Source organism: Melozone crissalis, unplaced genomic scaffold, assembly GCF_028551555.1.
Source record: "Melozone crissalis strain CALT ecotype California unplaced genomic scaffold, PUWL_Pcris_2 ptg000002l_1, whole genome shotgun sequence".
NCBI lineage: Eukaryota > Metazoa > Chordata > Aves > Passeriformes > Passerellidae > Melozone > Melozone crissalis.
The window spans coordinates 20,084,247-20,101,514 of record NW_026535780.1 but is presented as its reverse complement, the minus strand read 5'-3'; the positions used below and the strand labels follow the sequence as shown (position 1 = coordinate 20,101,514).

At 41.0% G+C, this 17,268-nt stretch overlaps 2 protein-coding genes across 7 annotated transcripts in view; one reads left to right on the top strand and one right to left on the bottom strand.

Annotated features, from left to right (window-relative positions):
- Positions 1-7,515, bottom strand: part of TMEM67 (transmembrane protein 67) — a 29,329-nt gene extending 21,814 nt beyond the window's left edge. For both annotated transcript variants that reach the window (XM_054295671.1, XM_054295680.1), the window contains exons 1-7: positions 7,326-7,515; positions 5,295-5,383; positions 3,768-3,861; positions 2,245-2,344; positions 1,723-1,792; positions 1,542-1,616; positions 270-332 (exon numbers count right to left, since the gene is read on the bottom strand). In XM_054295671.1, the coding sequence (XP_054151646.1) occupies positions 270-332; positions 1,542-1,616; positions 1,723-1,792; positions 2,245-2,344; positions 3,768-3,861; positions 5,295-5,383; positions 7,326-7,515 (681 nt within the window). The remainder of the gene's footprint in view (positions 1-269; positions 333-1,541; positions 1,617-1,722; positions 1,793-2,244; positions 2,345-3,767; positions 3,862-5,294; positions 5,384-7,325) is intronic.
- Positions 7,516-9,182: 1,667 nt separating this feature from the next.
- Positions 9,183-15,500, top strand: RBM12B (RNA binding motif protein 12B). 5 transcript variants are annotated; one of them, XM_054294172.1, is made up of 3 exons: positions 9,183-9,256; positions 12,131-12,176; positions 12,861-15,500. In XM_054294172.1, exon 3 carries the CDS (start codon positions 12,889-12,891, stop codon positions 14,986-14,988), a length of 2,100 nt encoding a protein of 699 aa, XP_054150147.1. In that variant the 5' UTR covers positions 9,183-9,256; positions 12,131-12,176; positions 12,861-12,888; the 3' UTR covers positions 14,989-15,500. The 5 variants fall into 5 exon arrangements, with proteins under 5 accessions (XP_054150147.1, XP_054150289.1, XP_054150351.1 ...); XM_054294314.1 differs by having other exon boundaries at positions 9,241-9,260; XM_054294376.1 differs by lacking the exon at positions 9,183-9,256 and adding an exon at positions 9,669-10,993.
- Positions 15,501-17,268: the final 1,768 nt, after the last annotated feature.

The following is a 17,268-nucleotide window of genomic DNA, read 5'->3' as shown; positions in this document are numbered from 1 at the left end:
AGTAGGTTAGATACTACTGAATATTGAAGGACTTTTTCTTTAACACCATTCATCTTGTGAAAATTTCAACACTATAGACTTGCATTAACATTGACTAGCCCTCAATATTTCTAAGCATTTTCTGGATATATAATTATTTCTTTTCTATTCTCATCCAAAATAAAATTCTTCAAAGATACGCAGGGTAAGTTCCAAATATAAAAGTGACATGCTTTTATAGAGTACCATTCTGTATAAAAAAGCAAACTGCAAACATTAGTGAAACTCACCCAACAGGCAAAGGCTGAGGACTGAAGGTTTTTCACAAACCAAGCTGATGCCAGTGTTACACCCTGTAAATAAGGAACTTTTTCATTATCTTTGTTCACAACAACTCCTACACAATGTAACAGTCTGGAAAACTCTGTCAGCTAGAAGATGCTGCATATTTTTTTTCTAAGACCATTCTGTCACTTGTAAATATCTCAGTCTAACAATATTAGTTCAAAACACAACCATAATGCAATAATTTATTTCACTTCCCTAAATTAGACAAAGTATACAGGAAAAGAGCTGAACTATTTAAGCTTTGAATATGGATTCCGTGATGCAGAAGTTTTCTTTACCACACAAGGGAAGTACTAACAATTTCAGGGGTAAGATGTTGACTTGATGGAAAATCTAACTCAGGATCAAATTTGCCAAATTAATTAGTTCCTCCTTTTTATAATCTTTTTTATAACTACTCGCATTTGAACTACACATAGCTTTCATACATACTGGAAGCAACTGAAAAGACATATTTTCAATAAAATATTACTTAGAAGATGACATTTTCAGGCAGCAAATGAATGTTTGATATCTGAAAAACTGAAGACTGCTTTTCACTTTCTTTCAAGTGGTAGCTTTTAACATGAACTCATTTAGGAGCAAAATACATTTCTTAGCCACATAGCATTTCCTGAATTCAGAACTACTTGGAAAATGGTCTTAATTTTGATCAGATTTCACATTTAATGAAAGTTCATTAACTAAAACAATGAAAACCCTTCAATCTTGTAAATAGAACATATTTTCATTCATTAGCCAATTCAAGGAGTTCAGCAATTTCACAGACAATCTCAAACTTTATAGGTGCCCATTTTCTTCTATAAGCTCTAAGATCAAGCAGTAAACTCAAGCCTTGTATTTTTTTCAAATGTTTTACACAAATACATATTTTATATAGTACAAAAATCCAGAGGCACTCAGGGACTCTTCAGCATCTTTTTGTGATACAAGAGTATGCTTTAAATGCACACAATTAATACAAAAGGTCACATGCTACTAGTTTTGATATTTAAGTAATGTCAATTACTTCCCCTTTTCAGTATCCAAAACAGCATGAATTTTTAAAAGCTTACTCCATTATAACAATGCTTGCTTGGCGTCCATACCTGCACTCTATCTTGATGCAAATGATCTTGCCATCACTGGGATCGGACAAAAAATGGGAATTTGAAATATTTACTGAAAGTAAGTAATGAGAAAGCTTAAAAGTGTTTTAGAATAAATACACTTACTAGCTGTGCAAAACGAACAGCTGCAACTCCCTTTGGGGGTAAACCTTCACGAGCCAAGAAACACAACCCACCAGTCTGAAAGAAATATAAGAATAAAAAAATATTAATAAGCTATTGATACACTTTTTAAAATAACTTTTCTTTTTCTGAACTTCAATACAATAACCATTCTTCTGCTTACTAGAATGTTTGGGCTGTTGCAGTCACAAGACTTGCTTACTTGAATGAATGTCTCTTCACATCTTACACACCTATGGATCACAAACACAAAGAATGCACTTAAAATGTAATTAAGTATAATATTTAGTCCTCAGAGAAAGCTGATTACATAGCATGCCCAGGAACAGCATCAGCAACTTCACTAGTTTGAATTGAAATTCAGAAGTGATTACTGATTTGTTTCTACTATCAGTGAAGTAGAAAACAAATCAAATAATAATATATCAGAATAAGAATTCTCTTCTGCTTCCAATCCAAAGCCTGCTTTTGGCTTTGAAGAAGCCAAAGAAGAACCATGCTGCTGGCCGGCCATGTAAGGACTCCAGTAATCACCAAACATGGTGGGTTTGATACAGGGTTGAGGATTTCCAATTGCCTGCCTTCAAAACTGTCATCCCAAAGGCAGTCTGTTCCTCAGGAGTATTCCATTTAAACTAGCATGACACATTTAAATTTATCATCACAAAAGGCAAAGAGCCCCCACCTGCTTCCTGATGCATCTGAGGCAGAGAAGGACTGCTCACTTCCATTACAAAGTATGCACAATGCTTCATCAAGCAAAACACCATCCACGCTTCTTTCCACTGAACAGAAAAGAAAAGTGAGTCTGATAAAACTGCCCGATGCAGTGTCACACAGTTCTAGATAAATGTGAAAAAATTCAGCATCTGTAGAGATCTAAAATCAACTCAAAGAGTTTATTTTGAAAAAATCAAGAGCACAACATGCAAATAACATCCACTATAAATGCACATTCATGCACATCCGTGTGCACTGCTTATAGGTGTGCACATGCAGTTTAGTTTTAAATGAGAAATGCAACATTTCATGTCTAGTTTGGCTGTTCCACTGTTATTTATTCTGAATAAGATTCAGACAAAGGCCTCACTGCAAAGCAAAAATTCAAAACAAGTTTGCAAATTACTGGGAAAAAAAAAATTACATTTCATCTGAAATGATTCATGGAAATGTCACAATTTCCAAGTTTCAAAACTGCATCTTCCACCAACTATATCATCTGACAAGAGATTTCAAATCTAATTATTAAAAAAAATCCAAAGAGCATAAAAAAATACAGTACTAATGTTCTTCCTGCATGTCAAATTACAGAATCAGCTTTCCTCTCAATATTTTACCATAAAGGTCTGGAATTATTTTGTAACTCTCATAAAGTTTCAGGCAGAAGACTGGTATTCAGTGTTTTCCAGATTCCTAGGAAAATTTAAAATTATTGATCTGGAAAACACTGATTCTCCAATATATTCTGTCAGAAATATAACCAAAGTGGACATTTGTAATTCTTATTCAGAGAATTACAGGCATTCCACGTCTTTGAAAATAAGGAAAACTAAAGGTCCCAAGAGCTTTTATGTTTTACACCACTGATGAAAACTGTACTTTGCTCTTATGTTTCTACCATGCAAAATAAGCAAAAATCCATTTAACGCTAAATTTAACATTATTTTTCTGTCTACTGAAAATCATCTGCAACTACTAGAGAGCATCAAGTAAGAAGCACAGGTATAGGGAAGCACATCTCAGAAAGTCAGAGGTACAATTGTCTCAGGGAGGCATGAAATCCACTGACACTAATGCACAGCCATGTGCTTGATTTGCTCAGCCTGTTCTCTCCCACCTACTCATACAGGTATAATTCTTTTACTGCTCTTTATACTTCAAAACACTGTAATGTTTTTATAGTCTGTATTGACATTGTTTTTATCCCAACTTTAACAACTCCATCCATTGCCAAAGAGCTTGAAGGAAGTGATACATCAGTATTCATTTATGGAATGTTTGCATAATAGTTTTTATTGCAATGAGCAATGGTACAGGTTTATCTGTTGTTTTTCATGACAAATAAGATCATGAGCAATGTTGAATTTTTACCTCAGATAAGAAAACACACGTAAAATTTTCTTTCTTACTGAACAGAAGAGCATATCTTAGTAAACTCAAATATCTAAAACAAGCGCTATCATCTCATAGCTGGAATACATTTTTTACCTAGTATTTCATTATTGGGGCATTTACAGTTTCCTTTTGAAGTCAGGCCTCTGGGGCAAGTAATGCAATTCCATCCATCTTGAGTAACTCCACTCTAAAATAAAATATAAAACATTCGAATTTTCAAAAATATAGAGATCATCCAGTATCTGAGAAGAATAACTTATCCAGCCTTTAGTTACTAGAAAATGCGTTCAGATAAAACATCAATAACATTAATGAAGCTTTTAAAGATAAAAAAGGCTAAACAATCTGGCAAAAGTAATTCTGAGCAAACACACACAAAAAAGTTAAGCTCTTCTGAACCTGTTAGCTTACATCCTTCAGGGAAAATGAAAAGTAGAATGTTTAAAAAGAGATACATTGAATAAACATAATAATGCATACATAGACATTTTGCATATAAATTGCATGTTGCAATTGCATATAAATATATAGAAGTAATGGAAATTGAAGCGTTCTAAATGAAGTAGCTTATATTATTGTTTGGAATTTTGTACCTACCCAGACAGTTCACATCCACACTTATTTTATACTATGAAGTAACTGCATTACAGATAAAACCACTGAGGAAAATTAAGACAAGTCTCATCCTCAAGTGCTACTGATGCTACTCCCTTCTCCACTATGACCATTTTATCTTTGCAAAAGCCTTGACAGTAGATCAAAGGCAAATGCCACCATTGCAAGAAAGACGAAAAAACAGCAAAAGATGACAACAAAAAGGATACAAAGTCTTTGTCTAACACAGCAAGAAGATGGAAAGAAAAGGGAAATTACCTACATAGCCCATTAGCCACTGAACACCTAACTCGGGCAAGTAAGCTGCTCTCCTGAGAGTTCTTCTACCGCTATTGAAGAGAAACAAGTATTCAGGAAGGCTTCACCCTCAAAAGTTGATTTGATGGAAAAATACATTTCTTTGCTTACTATAGTGGGAAAAAAATCTGTTCCAGCCTGGTGTCTCTGGATCAATGCTGAGATTATGACACAAAATTGTAACTTAATTTGTCAAGGAAGGTCAGAAGAACTGATCAAATCATAACTATAATTCAAGTAACATAGTAGGAGCAGCTCATTTTGAAGTAAGAAGATAAAATATTGTGGATTATGAAGATACAGCCTAAATATCACAATAATGGTATTTACATAAATAATCAGTTAAGATATCTATGAGCTGAAAAGCATCTTCAACATTGTTCAGAGTTGTGCTCTCTGAACAAGGACAAAGCAGAGAACAAAAGTGGTGGAAGAAACTAAAACACTTAAAAAATTCTTATTTTGTCTGTGGGGTCAAATTTGTAATGAAAAAGGCAAAATAATAGAAATAGACAACTCTAAATAGGAAAAAAAATACTGCATATAAACATGGTCTTAGAAATTCTCAATCAAAGACTATGATGCAAAAAATACTTTAAATTAATGAAAAATAACTTGAAGTCAGGACAAAATTTAAAATTAAAAAACCCATAGTGGTTATGACTACTATTCTATCATGATGGCAAACATGAAACATTCAATACTCACCATATTTTCTGGGCATTTTTCACAAGGAACAGAGAACCCACCATTACTAGAAACCATCCTGTATCCTGGCTCACATTCACAGGAACTACCTGAAGAAAACAGAACAAATGCACTTTTAATCTACATAGAACTGACTGGTTGTAAGAGAATATGAAGAACAACTACTATTGCTCTCAAGAGATCAAGATGGACTATTTGATAGACACATAAAACACTTGAATGAGATGTGAATGAAAATCATCTTGCTTTTTAAAAAATACCCATTTTTTGAAAAATGCATATTACAGTTTGCATATAGATATTTTAGGAGAATGTTACAAGGCTGACTGATATACCAGGGTGGAACAGTGATACAGAGCTTGTATTTTGTGGGTTTTTTAATGAAACCAAATTTTACCAGTTGGTCTGTAAGAGATATAATCTCTCCATCTAAATCTTGCCACAGCCTTTTCTCACTACAACATCAGTATTATATGTATATATTATATGTGTTTGTATACAGCTTTTATTTTTTCAATTTGAAGTAATTCCTAAAACCAAAATGTGTTCCTATGAAAAGGTTTTTCAAAATATAACTGTTGTATGAAAAGCTGTTTTCAACTCAAGGCTTTTAAAATTGTGCATGGGAATCAAGGTTCATACTGAATGGTTTTCAGTGAGTGAACACAACATACTTAACATTTTGTATTAAATTAAACACTCTTTTCGCGGCACAGTATAATGCCCACCTGCTAATGCTAAACAACTTTTTTTTTAGAAACTTTTCCTGTCTCAGTGTCATGAATTTCCCTCTGTACTTTTAAACACATACCAGAAACCAAAATTGATTATATGTACTAATTAATTGTTTTTATGGTTTAAGCTTATTGAACTGTGCAGGCAAAAATAATGCCAAATTCTGTGGAAAATTTTATAACTTTAAATTACATTCTAATGAGTCCAGCTGTACAGACACATTTGTCAAAGTGATCAAACATTTCTACTTAATTCTAAAGAAGAAAAAGCCCAATTGGATTAGATCAATGAAAAGTTTGAGTTGTGACACTCACAGTGACAATACCCAGATTTTTAGGGATGTCACCTGAAAGCAGAATCCAAGCTGATGAGCTAGCCAAGGAGGGTATGGGCAATCACAAGATGCAAACAGCACTGAGCAGCACCTATCTACACTGCTCCAGCGAGATCTGCAGGAAAAAATAAACCCTTGACCTCCCCTTGGAATTCTCCTCTGCTTGAAGCCCTTTATTTAGAGGAAGATTCAGCCTAAAAAGGAGCTATGGATCTAGACACCCACATTATCAGGGGATCTGAAAACAAATAGTATATTTTTTTCCAGTGAGTGAACTATGGGGTCAGTCTTTAGGACACCATGGTGGTGGTGGAGGTGAGCAGCTTCCACGGAGCAGCCGTGAGCACAGCCAGCTTTCCACACATCACTGCTTTCCACAGAGTACCAGCCCTGCAGAGAGAGCTTCTTGGGTCTCAGGCTCAAATTTGTACACACACCAGGGAACTCCCACTCTTGTTGGACTGTGTGTTTTATGAAAGATGGACCCTTTAATACCTCCTTATGCCCTAAGGAAAGCAGTTAGCTGTCTGTGTTTTCCATTCAGTACTGCCAGGCTGTGCTGTATGTGCTCCAAGTTCCCGTGTGCACTAGCACAGGCACAGCACGAGGATCTGACACCTGGTATCTCAGACATTCAAGTCTGACAAGGAGTTTAAAGTTACAGAAGTGATCGAGAACATAAATTCAGGGTCCTGTAGAATTTTACAGATAAAAATACAAATACAGTATAATGCTTGAGAAAAAAAAAATTATTAGAAAAAGATCGAAAGTCATTTTTCTGAGCTGCATCTCAGATACATCACAGCTGTGCTGGGGCCTCTCAGGTCTCTGCGGGCTCCCGGCCCTTTCGCGGCTTTCCCAGACGCGTTTTACCGCCACCGGCGGAGCCCGACCGCGCACCGCCCGCTGCTGGGGCAGATTCAGCGCGGAGCCGCCCGAGCCCCGCCTCCCCCACCGCTCACCGCCGGCGCTCTGCCGCTGGTGGGCCCCGCAGGGCGCGCAGGCCAGGCGGGAGCTGTCGAAGTAGCGGTCGGCGCCGCAGTCGGCGGGGCGCTGCAGCGGGACGGAGAAGCCGCGGGCGGGGGGCAGCGCCGCCGACACCGCCACGAGCAGCGCGGCAGCGGCGGCGGCCCCGCGGCCCCGCGTCGCCATGGCAGCGCGCGCCCCGCCCGCGCGCGCCCATTGGCCAGAGCCGCGCGCTACGGCGAGTGCCGGGGGCCCGCCGCCGCAACACGCGAAGCGTCCGCGGGGCGGGGCGGGGCGGGTGCACTAGCCCGAGTTTGTGTGCTTGGTGTACTGAGAGTTTTGTTCGTCTTGTGCGAGACCAGGAGCGAGAAACGAGAGGACACCGCGGCCCTTTTTGCACTTGCCCGGTACCTCGGCTCTAAAGCTGATGCACAGTGTATCATCCCAATGGAACACGTGTTTGTAATTTCTCCACAGAGAGGGAAGGGGTAACAAGGTGAAAACACAAAATGTCTAGAGCAATGGATGGATACTCAGCCAGTGTTACTCCCCTTTACCTTTTACACCTTTGTCACACTCTTGTTCACATCCCACAGAAGCACAGAATGAGTCTAGTTGGAAAGGAGCACAGTAGGTCATCTGGTGCAACCTCCCTGCTCAAGCAGGGCCATCCCAGAGCACATGGCACAGCACTGTGACCAGAGAGCTCTTGAATATCTCCAGTGAGGGAGACTCCACAACCTCTTTGTGCAGCCTGTTCCAGTGCACCCGCACATTAAAGTTCTTCATGCTCCGGTGGAACTTTCTGTGCCTGTTTCTGCCTGTTGCCTTTTGCCTCATTCCTTTACCAAAACTTTGCAAGACACCATGTCCTGGATTTTAGTTATTTCTTATTGTCCCTCTCCTGTGTGCTAATTGCCTAATTATTATGATTTTCGACATGACATGCTTTATTTCTCACTGGATTTATTTTGTTGGCTCAACAACTGTTAAAAGGTTGAGTTTATGTTTTCAAGTAGAATTACCCGTCTCCAGACTCAGGTTCATGTAAATTTGACTGCACAAAGACGTAACCGTTTTACTGGTGTGCTTGATTTCTGGAAACCCCCACCTTGTTCCCCGCACAGAATAAACACTATCTTTTTTCTAAACAAGATTCTATCTGTGTTGAGAGAGCTCCTAAAGTTGGCAACATTCCGAGGTGAATCTATCATAAATAGTACAGGGGTTTTTTTCCTACGTAAAATGGAGCAGACATGTACAGGATATGCATAAACAGACGGGAGAGCGCAAAGTCAGGGAAGGCAGGTAGGATAAACATTAGGATAAATATACCTCGGTTGCACAACCAAGGGACTCTGCCCTTCCCTTTACTTAATCTTGAACCCTTTCTCCTTCTCCTCCATTCGTGCATCCCCGCTCTCCCCTCCTCTCAGAGCCCAGGCCGGAGCCAGCCCCGAGCCGCGTTCCAAACCGTGCCGAGCTGTCGGACCCGCGGCCCTGAGCGGCGCCTGAGCTCGGCAAGAGCCGGCACCGACGGGAACGGGCCTAAGCGCAGCGCACAGCGCGGCAGCGGCGCCCGGTCACCGTGTGACGGATCTCTACACACACATCGGTCACGGTACAGGTCTGTCACTACGCATAGCTACAATCAAAGCGGTGTATTAATACACAGATCCCTCAGATCTACTGAGGCAGGGAGCGCGCTCCCGCCTCCAGGGCAGAGAGCGCGTGCGCACTGCCTGCGGCGCGGCTCGCGCCCGCGCACTGCAGCGGAGGGGGCGGGGTCGCCCCGCCCGGAGGGTGCGCGCGCAGGTCGGCGCTCGCGCAGCGCAGCTTCCCCTCAGCGTTTAGGGGGCCAGTGGAGGCGGCGCCATCTTGGCGGAGCCGTGCCGGGAGCTGCGGCGCTCGCTGAGCGGCGTGTCCGGTGGGTGCGTGGATGGATGGCGTGAGGGACAGAGCACGCCTCCCCTGGGTGCGGCGTGTGGCCGAGGGCGGCGCGAAGTTTGCCGGTTCTCGGTTACCCGACCTTCGCGGAACCGCTGCGCGGCCGCTCCCTGTGCCCCGGCCCCGTGTACCCCGGCTTTCTCGTGTCTCTGGGCTTCCCACCCCACTTCCCTGCTCCCGGTGCTTCCCTCAGCCCTGTCCCGGTGTCGGGAAGCAGACGGGCTTCTTCATGGGGGCGCAGCAGCGGCGGCTCTGGCGGGCCGCAGCGCGTGTGGCGCGGGGCGCCCTCCCCTCGGCCCGTGCCCGGCCCTGCCGCCCGCCGCGGGTCTCCAGCAGCGCCGGGGCCGGCGGGCCGACCTGCTGGGAAGCGCTTCCGTGCTACGTTCGACCGTGTAGCGGGGCCAGGTGCAGAGCTCACTCATGTTTTCCTTCCGCACTGTGCAAACTGCTATTCGCAGCAGCCTGCTTCCTCTATTGAGTCTTATTTTGAAGAATAGGATAAGAAACCTTCCCTTGTTCCGCTGGTTATTCTGTACTGGTCCAGTTTCGTAGACGGGGTGTTTCTGTGGGTGTTCTTTCTAGGTTGCAGTGTGTGTGTAATCTTTCAGTGTTATGATAAAAATCCTAGTCTAGTGCAGACTTAGTTTCCTACTGCGTTTATAAGTTGTGGATTATTTTAATTGCTTTAATGTTTGGAATTTCCTGAGACTGTGGAAGAATAGGTACTGTACTGCTTTTTAACCAATTTTGCTCATATATAAAATTTCATAAAACTGTTCACTTCTGTGCTTTTAAGCTATGGCATGAAGTTGTTTATTTATTCTCCAAATCCTTGCTTTCTGAAGCCTTGTTCAGTTAATGAATTGCTCTTACTTTCCACGACAAGTCAAATATTTTTGGTTATGCACTTTAAATTTGGATGGCTTGTCTGTGCTTTCTATCCATGTGTGATGGTTTACTGTACAGTCAGTAAGAGCTATGATTTGAACTTGCACTTGTTTGTGGACTTGTTAGAGATCCCATTATGATCTCAACCACTGGTCTGGTTTTCACCACTGAAGGTTGTGTATTGTATCCCTGGTGCATCGTGGAGAACTTGCTGTTTATCACCGAAGAAATATGGAGGAGAGCTGTTGTGAATGATGTTTAAAAATTGGGATAAGAAAGCGGAGTTATGAATCCAGAAGTACTACAGATTAAATACATCACGAAGTAGCAGGGCAGTGGATTTGCTTTCTCAAGACATGAAGGTGCTGTATGAAAATTCTGCCCTTGAATTCTCCATGCTTTTTTGGCACTGTCATTGCATCTGTTGAGAAGACACGTTGTAAAGTGTTCTGGGTCTGGCTGGGATGGAGTTAACGTTCTTCACAGCAGCCCATACAGTTGTTTGGATTTGTGGCTAAAGGAATGTTGACAACACATCGGTGTTTTGGCTGTGGCTGAACAGTGCTTGCACAGTATCAAGGCTTTATCGATGTTCCCTACTCTGTTCCTGCAGTGAGTGTGCTCAGAGTAGGTGAGAAGCTGGGAGGGAACATGGCTGGGACAGCTGACCCAAACTCACCAAAGGGATATCTGTGACATGTAACATCATGCTGGGCAACAAAAACGGAGGTAGAGGAAGAAGTATTTAAATGGCTTTGGTTTCTATCTTGGCTCCCAAGGCAGTTGTTATGTGGAGGAAGGCTGGACATCAGTCAGCCTGTGGGAGGTGGTGAGTGATTTCCTTTGTTTTGTGTTTTTCTTTCCACCAAGGAAACTGTCTTTATCTTGACCCACAAGTTTTCTCGACTTTGTTCTTTCCCATCCCACTGATGGGAGGAGGAGTGAACAATCAGCTGTGTGGGTGCCTGGCTGCTGGCTGAGGTCGACTCACCACAAAAGCACAGAGAACAGATGGTCTTCAGTGAAGTTTGTAAATGGGCAGTTGTTTTCGGTTTGTTGTGCTTACGGAGTACTGGTGCAGAAGTGACATGGAGTCTGTTAGTGACAGAATTGGGGCTTTGCTCTTGTTTTGCTACGTTCAGGTGGAGTGGCAGTAATGGTTGTTGGTAGGTTACTCGTTATCAGGATGTGGTGCTTTACAGAGCAGGGTTTGTAGGAGTGTTTGCAAATGCTCAGAGCATTGGGCTGTTGTGTTTGTTTTAAAGGGATGCAGTCATTTGCTACAGAGGCTTGTGTTTGTTCTGAGAATATTGTCCTATTTATTGTGTGATGTTGGAAAATGTTGAAAATCAGGGTATGTTAAGTCAGTGTATTCAAGGTTCTCTTGTTCTTATGTTTGAAAGGCAGTAGAGTAAGGATTTAGGGAAAATACTGAAGTTGGCTTGGTAATAAATTCAGGTACATTGTGACGTTTCTCCTTGTTGGGTATTTTTGCTCTTTCATTTGATGGGCTTCACTGTGTACGTTAAGTGCAGTGCTGGACTGGTGAGTAGCATACTCTTGGGAAGTTTGAATCCACGTGGATTTCAGAAGAATGGACATGTCATGTAATCCTGAGATGGACCTAAGCACCTTCCAAGAACTCAGTTGAGAACTGTTCCCTCGATACATTGTCTGTTTCATTGCAACAGTTCAGTGTGGCACAATTGATGACCAAGTAATCTCATCGTATTTTCATCGTTTCCAGAAGTCAACTTAAATTATGAATTTCTTTTGCTTCTAAAATGGAAACAGAAAGACGTGGTGCATGGCATCTTGGAACATGGAAGGAGTTCTTCACATGGGTTCATAACATGCTTGGCTTTAGTATTAGCCACAGCTATGGATGGGCTGCAGCAGTGTAGCACAGTGTGTAAAGCAAAGTACAGGTATCAGCCATTAATTATGTTTCGTTTTCTTTCCACAGTCAAGTTGATTTTACAGAATTTATCAGGTCTCCAAAGCAGAAACAGGTAAGCTGTCAAAAGCTTAACACTTCTCACTGAGTATTGTGACAAGATCATACACAGCCTTTTTTCCTCACAGACTTGTGGCTGGCAGCTAGGATATGCTTGTGGCCACTGCAGTTAATACTCTGACTACGCCAAAGAGACAACATTTTTGAATGCTGAGAAAACATACATTATTGAACAGAACTGACCACTGGGTAGAGCAACTTGTCAAAGCAGTAAAGTCATCATTGTTTGTTTGTGAGTTACTTCATTTTCCAGTGACATAGTTATTCTTTTTCCTTTCTCCTTTTATCAATTAGTGTCCTGATCAAAAGTAAACCGGATTTTTTTTGTTCCTTAGGAGTGGGCAGAGATCTCTGGCACATAGTAACTATGCCATGAAAGACTTGAGGTGTTCTTTAGGTATTGTGGATGGTGAGGAGTGGCTTAGGTGGATTTTGTTGCCCTTAGGGTAGGGAATATTGATAGATTTGTGCACGAGTGCCGGTGGAGTAGCTAATTGTTCTGACTAATCAACATTCAGTGAATTGTTTTAATCTTGTTCCAGTGAACTTGTGGGTTTTTTCATACCTTCTCTCTTGATGAGACAAGGGCATTCATTGAAAAGGCTCTAGCTTAAGTGATAAGATACTGTAATAGCTGAGTACTAAAGACGTGCTATCATGTGTACCTTTTTGTCTGCAGGTGATTTTTGCTGTGGGTTGAGCTCAGCATGGCTGTAGTCATCCGTTTACAGGGGCTTCCTGTTGTTGCGGGTCCTCCAGATATTCGTCGTTTCTTCTTGGGATTGAATATTCCCGATGGAGGTGTGCATATTATTGGAGGAGAGATTGGGGAGGCTTTTATTATATTTGCCACAGATGAAGATGCACGGCGTGCCATGAGCTGTTCGGGAGGGTTTATCAAGGACTCGCGCATAGAGCTCTTTCTCAGCAGCAAGGCAGAGATGCAGAGTACCATAGAAATGAGCCGGAAACGATTTGACCGTGGGGGACGAGAAACTATGTCTGGCTCTAGAAGAACAGGTACTAATGGTTCTAGTGCATCAAGTATTGGAGATATACCACATTTAGTTACAGCTTCCCCAAAAGGAATAAGAAAACCTAGTTACGGGCCACCAAATCGCCTGGAGGCTGGGTTCCATACCAACGGCACAAGATACGGTGATATGGGGATGCCTAAGTCAAACTATCAGTTGAGAAAGGATTGCCACCCGTTTAACCCGGATGATCGTTACCTGTTTCTACGTGGTATACCTTACTCTGCAACAGAGATGGAAGTACGTGCTTTCCTTTCGGGGATTCGCGTGGATGGAGTGATTCTGATAAAGCACCGTAATGGTTTAAACAATGGTGATTGCTTGGTAAGATGTGCTACACCCGGTGATGCCTTAGAAGGACTTAAACGTCACAGACAATACATGGGTCAGAGGTTTATAGAAATCAGTCCCACTACAGAGGAACGATGGATGGAATGTGGTGGGCGGATAGACGTGCCAGATGAAATGGATGACTTTCTGTGTGAAGACCATTCTCCGAGAAGTTCGGGCTACATGCATTCAAGGAAGCATTCTCGTTCAAGATCACCAAGGAGACAAAGAACACATTCTCGTTCCTCTCCCAGCCAGGAATATTACATACACTTAAGAAATCTGTCTTTTAATGTGGAAAAGAGAGATTTGAGAGATTTTTTTCCTGAATTGGATATACACAGCAAACAGATTAAGATTCTAACAGATAAGCATCAGAAAAGGACTAGAGATGCCTTTGTGGTGTTCAGGAGTGAGAGAGAATATCAGGCTGCTTTGGAATGTCATAGAAAGGTTCTTCTCAATCGTCCTGTGTACATTTTTCCAATTTCAAGAAAGTCAATGTTGAAAATAATTGACTCTTGTGAGAGGAAAAGATCACCAGACAGAGATCATCTTGGACAGGCCATATCAGAAAAAAGTTACCGGGAAGGTCATTCCAGCCCTAAGAATTGCGTTTATGTAAGGAATTTTCCGTTTGATGTGTCAAAAATTGAAGTGCAGAAGTTCTTTTCAAGATTTGATATTGACGAAGATGATATTTACTTGCTCTATGATGAAAAAGGAGTTGGACTGGGAGAAGCACTAGTGAAGTTTAAATCTGAAGAACAAGCTATGAAAGCAGAAAATTTAAACCGCCAAACATTTTTGGGAACAGAAGTGTTAATAAGACTTATATCTCAAGATCAGATGCAGAAATTTGGTGTCGCTGCATCATTATCTGCACCAAATGAAATGCGTGGTCATTTGCATCCGTATGACAGAGGTGACCTCTCCCGTCCAGTTGGTTCACCATCTGGGCCACCACAAGGGCCACCCATGCATTCTTTTGGTCCCCCTGGGAACTTCAGGCATCATTCTGAATTCAGACATCCCCCTGAGGACTTCATGTGCCCTCCTAAGGATTTTAGGGGTCCACCACCCCTCATGGATTTTGGTGGTGACGGTGAACCTTTTGGCAGAATGGAGTTTGGGAATAATAAAATGGGAAATTTTCCGGAAGGAAGATTTATGCCAGATCCAAATTTCAGTGGTGGTTCTGAACGTGTTGTTCCTATTCTGTTGAAAAATTTACCTTTTAAGGCTACTCCTAATGAGATTCTGGATTTTTTCTATGGCTATAGAGTGATACCGGAGTCAGTTTCTGTGCAGTACAATGAACAAGGATTACCTTCTGGTGATGCCATTGTTGCTATGACAAACTATGAGGAAGCTATGGCTGCTATTAATGAACTGAATGACAGGCCCATTGGTCCACGGAAAGTTAAGTTGAGTTTGCTGTAAAGGACGAAAAGATGCTCTAATAACACATTCTAGGTTTGACAGTATTGACAGTTTATTTTAACTTTTAATTACTGGAAGATGCAAAACAGTTTCCATCAACGGTTGTAAATAATACCCGGTTCAGTTGTTTAGCTCTTGGTTGAAATACCTGTAGGACATTGAATGTCTTACATGAAGGTATAAAAGGATGGAGTTGTAATGCTTTGGTTTTTTTTTTCTTTTTAGATTAATTCCAATCTTATGTCTTTGCATCAAATAAAAACGTAAGTGCTGGTTGACTGACCACACAAACGGTTCAAATAGAAGATTTTCAGTGCTACCTGCATTAGTAAATGACACTTCTTACTAAGGTTAGCTTAATAAAATTTTAAATTTTTTTGGTTTATTTTTGTGTAAACCTTTCAGGTTTTATTCGGTTTCATATGTTTGCAGGCATTCCTGTTTAAGAGCTTGCTGTTCTCATTAGCTGGCTTTGCAATTTTTTTAAAATAAAAAAGAAATTGCCATTTAAATGTGTGTCTTATATTTAAAACTTGTATAGTTAATGATCTCAGTTATTATGCTCAGCATATCTGGGTCCTGGTGAGAATGGAGAATGATGCTGACTGCTTCGTCTGGAAAGAGTGAACTGGTAGTTTGTCAACATAGCAAAGGATGGGTAGTTGACAGAGCTTGCAGAGGCTGTATCCATCAGTTAGGCTTTTTTCTCACTCACTTTAGTATCTTGAGGCAGAAAATGAGTGTTGGAATTAGATCAAGAATTCTGACTGGAGTGGTTTTGTTTTATCTTCACATGCTGCGTAACATGAATACTAACTGGCTAATGATGTCTGGATGCATTCCAGGTCAATCTGTGATTAGTTTTAACTAGCATCTCTCACTGGCAACCAAGCTGACAAGCGATATTTTCTTATGTAATAAAATAAATGCTTATGTCAGCATTTAGAACGTGTTGTTTCCATTGGTTTGTTACCAGCATGTTTAAATTTTAGGAAGAAATAAAAGCTTGGGAAAGCTGTGTCTTCAAAATTAAGGCTTAGTGGGAAACTTTGATTGCATGTGCAAGGACTTTCGTTGACGTTACGGCTGAGCAAGGTAGTATCTGTAGTACTAAAGGATTAAGTCTCAGTCCCCTCAAACTGACACAACAAAGTTGCAACTTGGCAGTGAAAACTTCTAACCTTTGCTTGTTCAATAACCAGAATTCCTAAATTCCTGACATAGGGAGGTCTCTATTCCAGTTCGCTCCTCAGAGCAAGTTTTGGCTCATCTGGGCTACTCAAGGCCTTGTCTATTGCATCTTTAATAGCTTTAAGGACAGAGCTGTCCAGGCAGCCTTCCTAGTGAATGATCCCCCCTCACTGGTGGTCAAACCTTTATTACTTTTTGTGAAGTCATCCTAGTGATTGCAGAACTTCCATGACAACTGTTTCGTACAAGAAAACAGAGAGAATGGGATTTTTTGTTCTGTAATATTTAAAAGGTTAGCATAGCTTTATTTCTTCTGCATATTATTTATTCTGTGTTTTAAGTGCCAAGAAACAAACCTCTTTGAATGATGATGAAAGGTCTGTATATGTAGATTCCTCTGAGCAAAGAAATATAATGGCCAAGTTTTCAACTTTGAACACATACTGATTTTTGCTTTCTGCTAGGAATTAGCTTCAGAATCATATAGTTGTGAATCCTCTTCTGAACTTCAAAGGAATTAAAACCCAACAATTTTATGCTTTATTTAATAGCTACTTTAAAAGAGATCAAGGAGCCAGAAGATGTTGCAGGAAAAATAAAGACATGAGATTTCTCAAAATAAACTTCCCTGACCATCATGTTGAAAACTTCATTGTGACTATTTTTGTAAGCTAGCATCTTTACAACTAAGCGGTGTTGAAAATGTGAATACAACTAACTTCTCCAGTTAATCAGTTTTAGATGATTTGTTGATTTTAAAGTGCTTCTAGTTACTACACAACAGGAGATTTTGAACTTGGAGGTTGGAAAGGTAAGAGTTTAGGAGGTTGCTTTGCCAGTGAAGTGTGAGATTATCTTTTAGAAAAAAACTGTTTGTTTTCAAGGGTAAGAGTAAGTGCTTATAAGATACCATTAGCTTTTCAGATGGTAAACCTTTTCCCCCCAGTGAACATATAAAAAGTGTCATAAAGCTTGTAATGGCAGAGGCCATAATTAAGGCATTACATAATGGTCTTTTGTTTGCCCTGTGGCTGATTTGTATTTAATTTAAAGCCAGATTAGAGTTTATGACTACTTTAGGTTAATCTG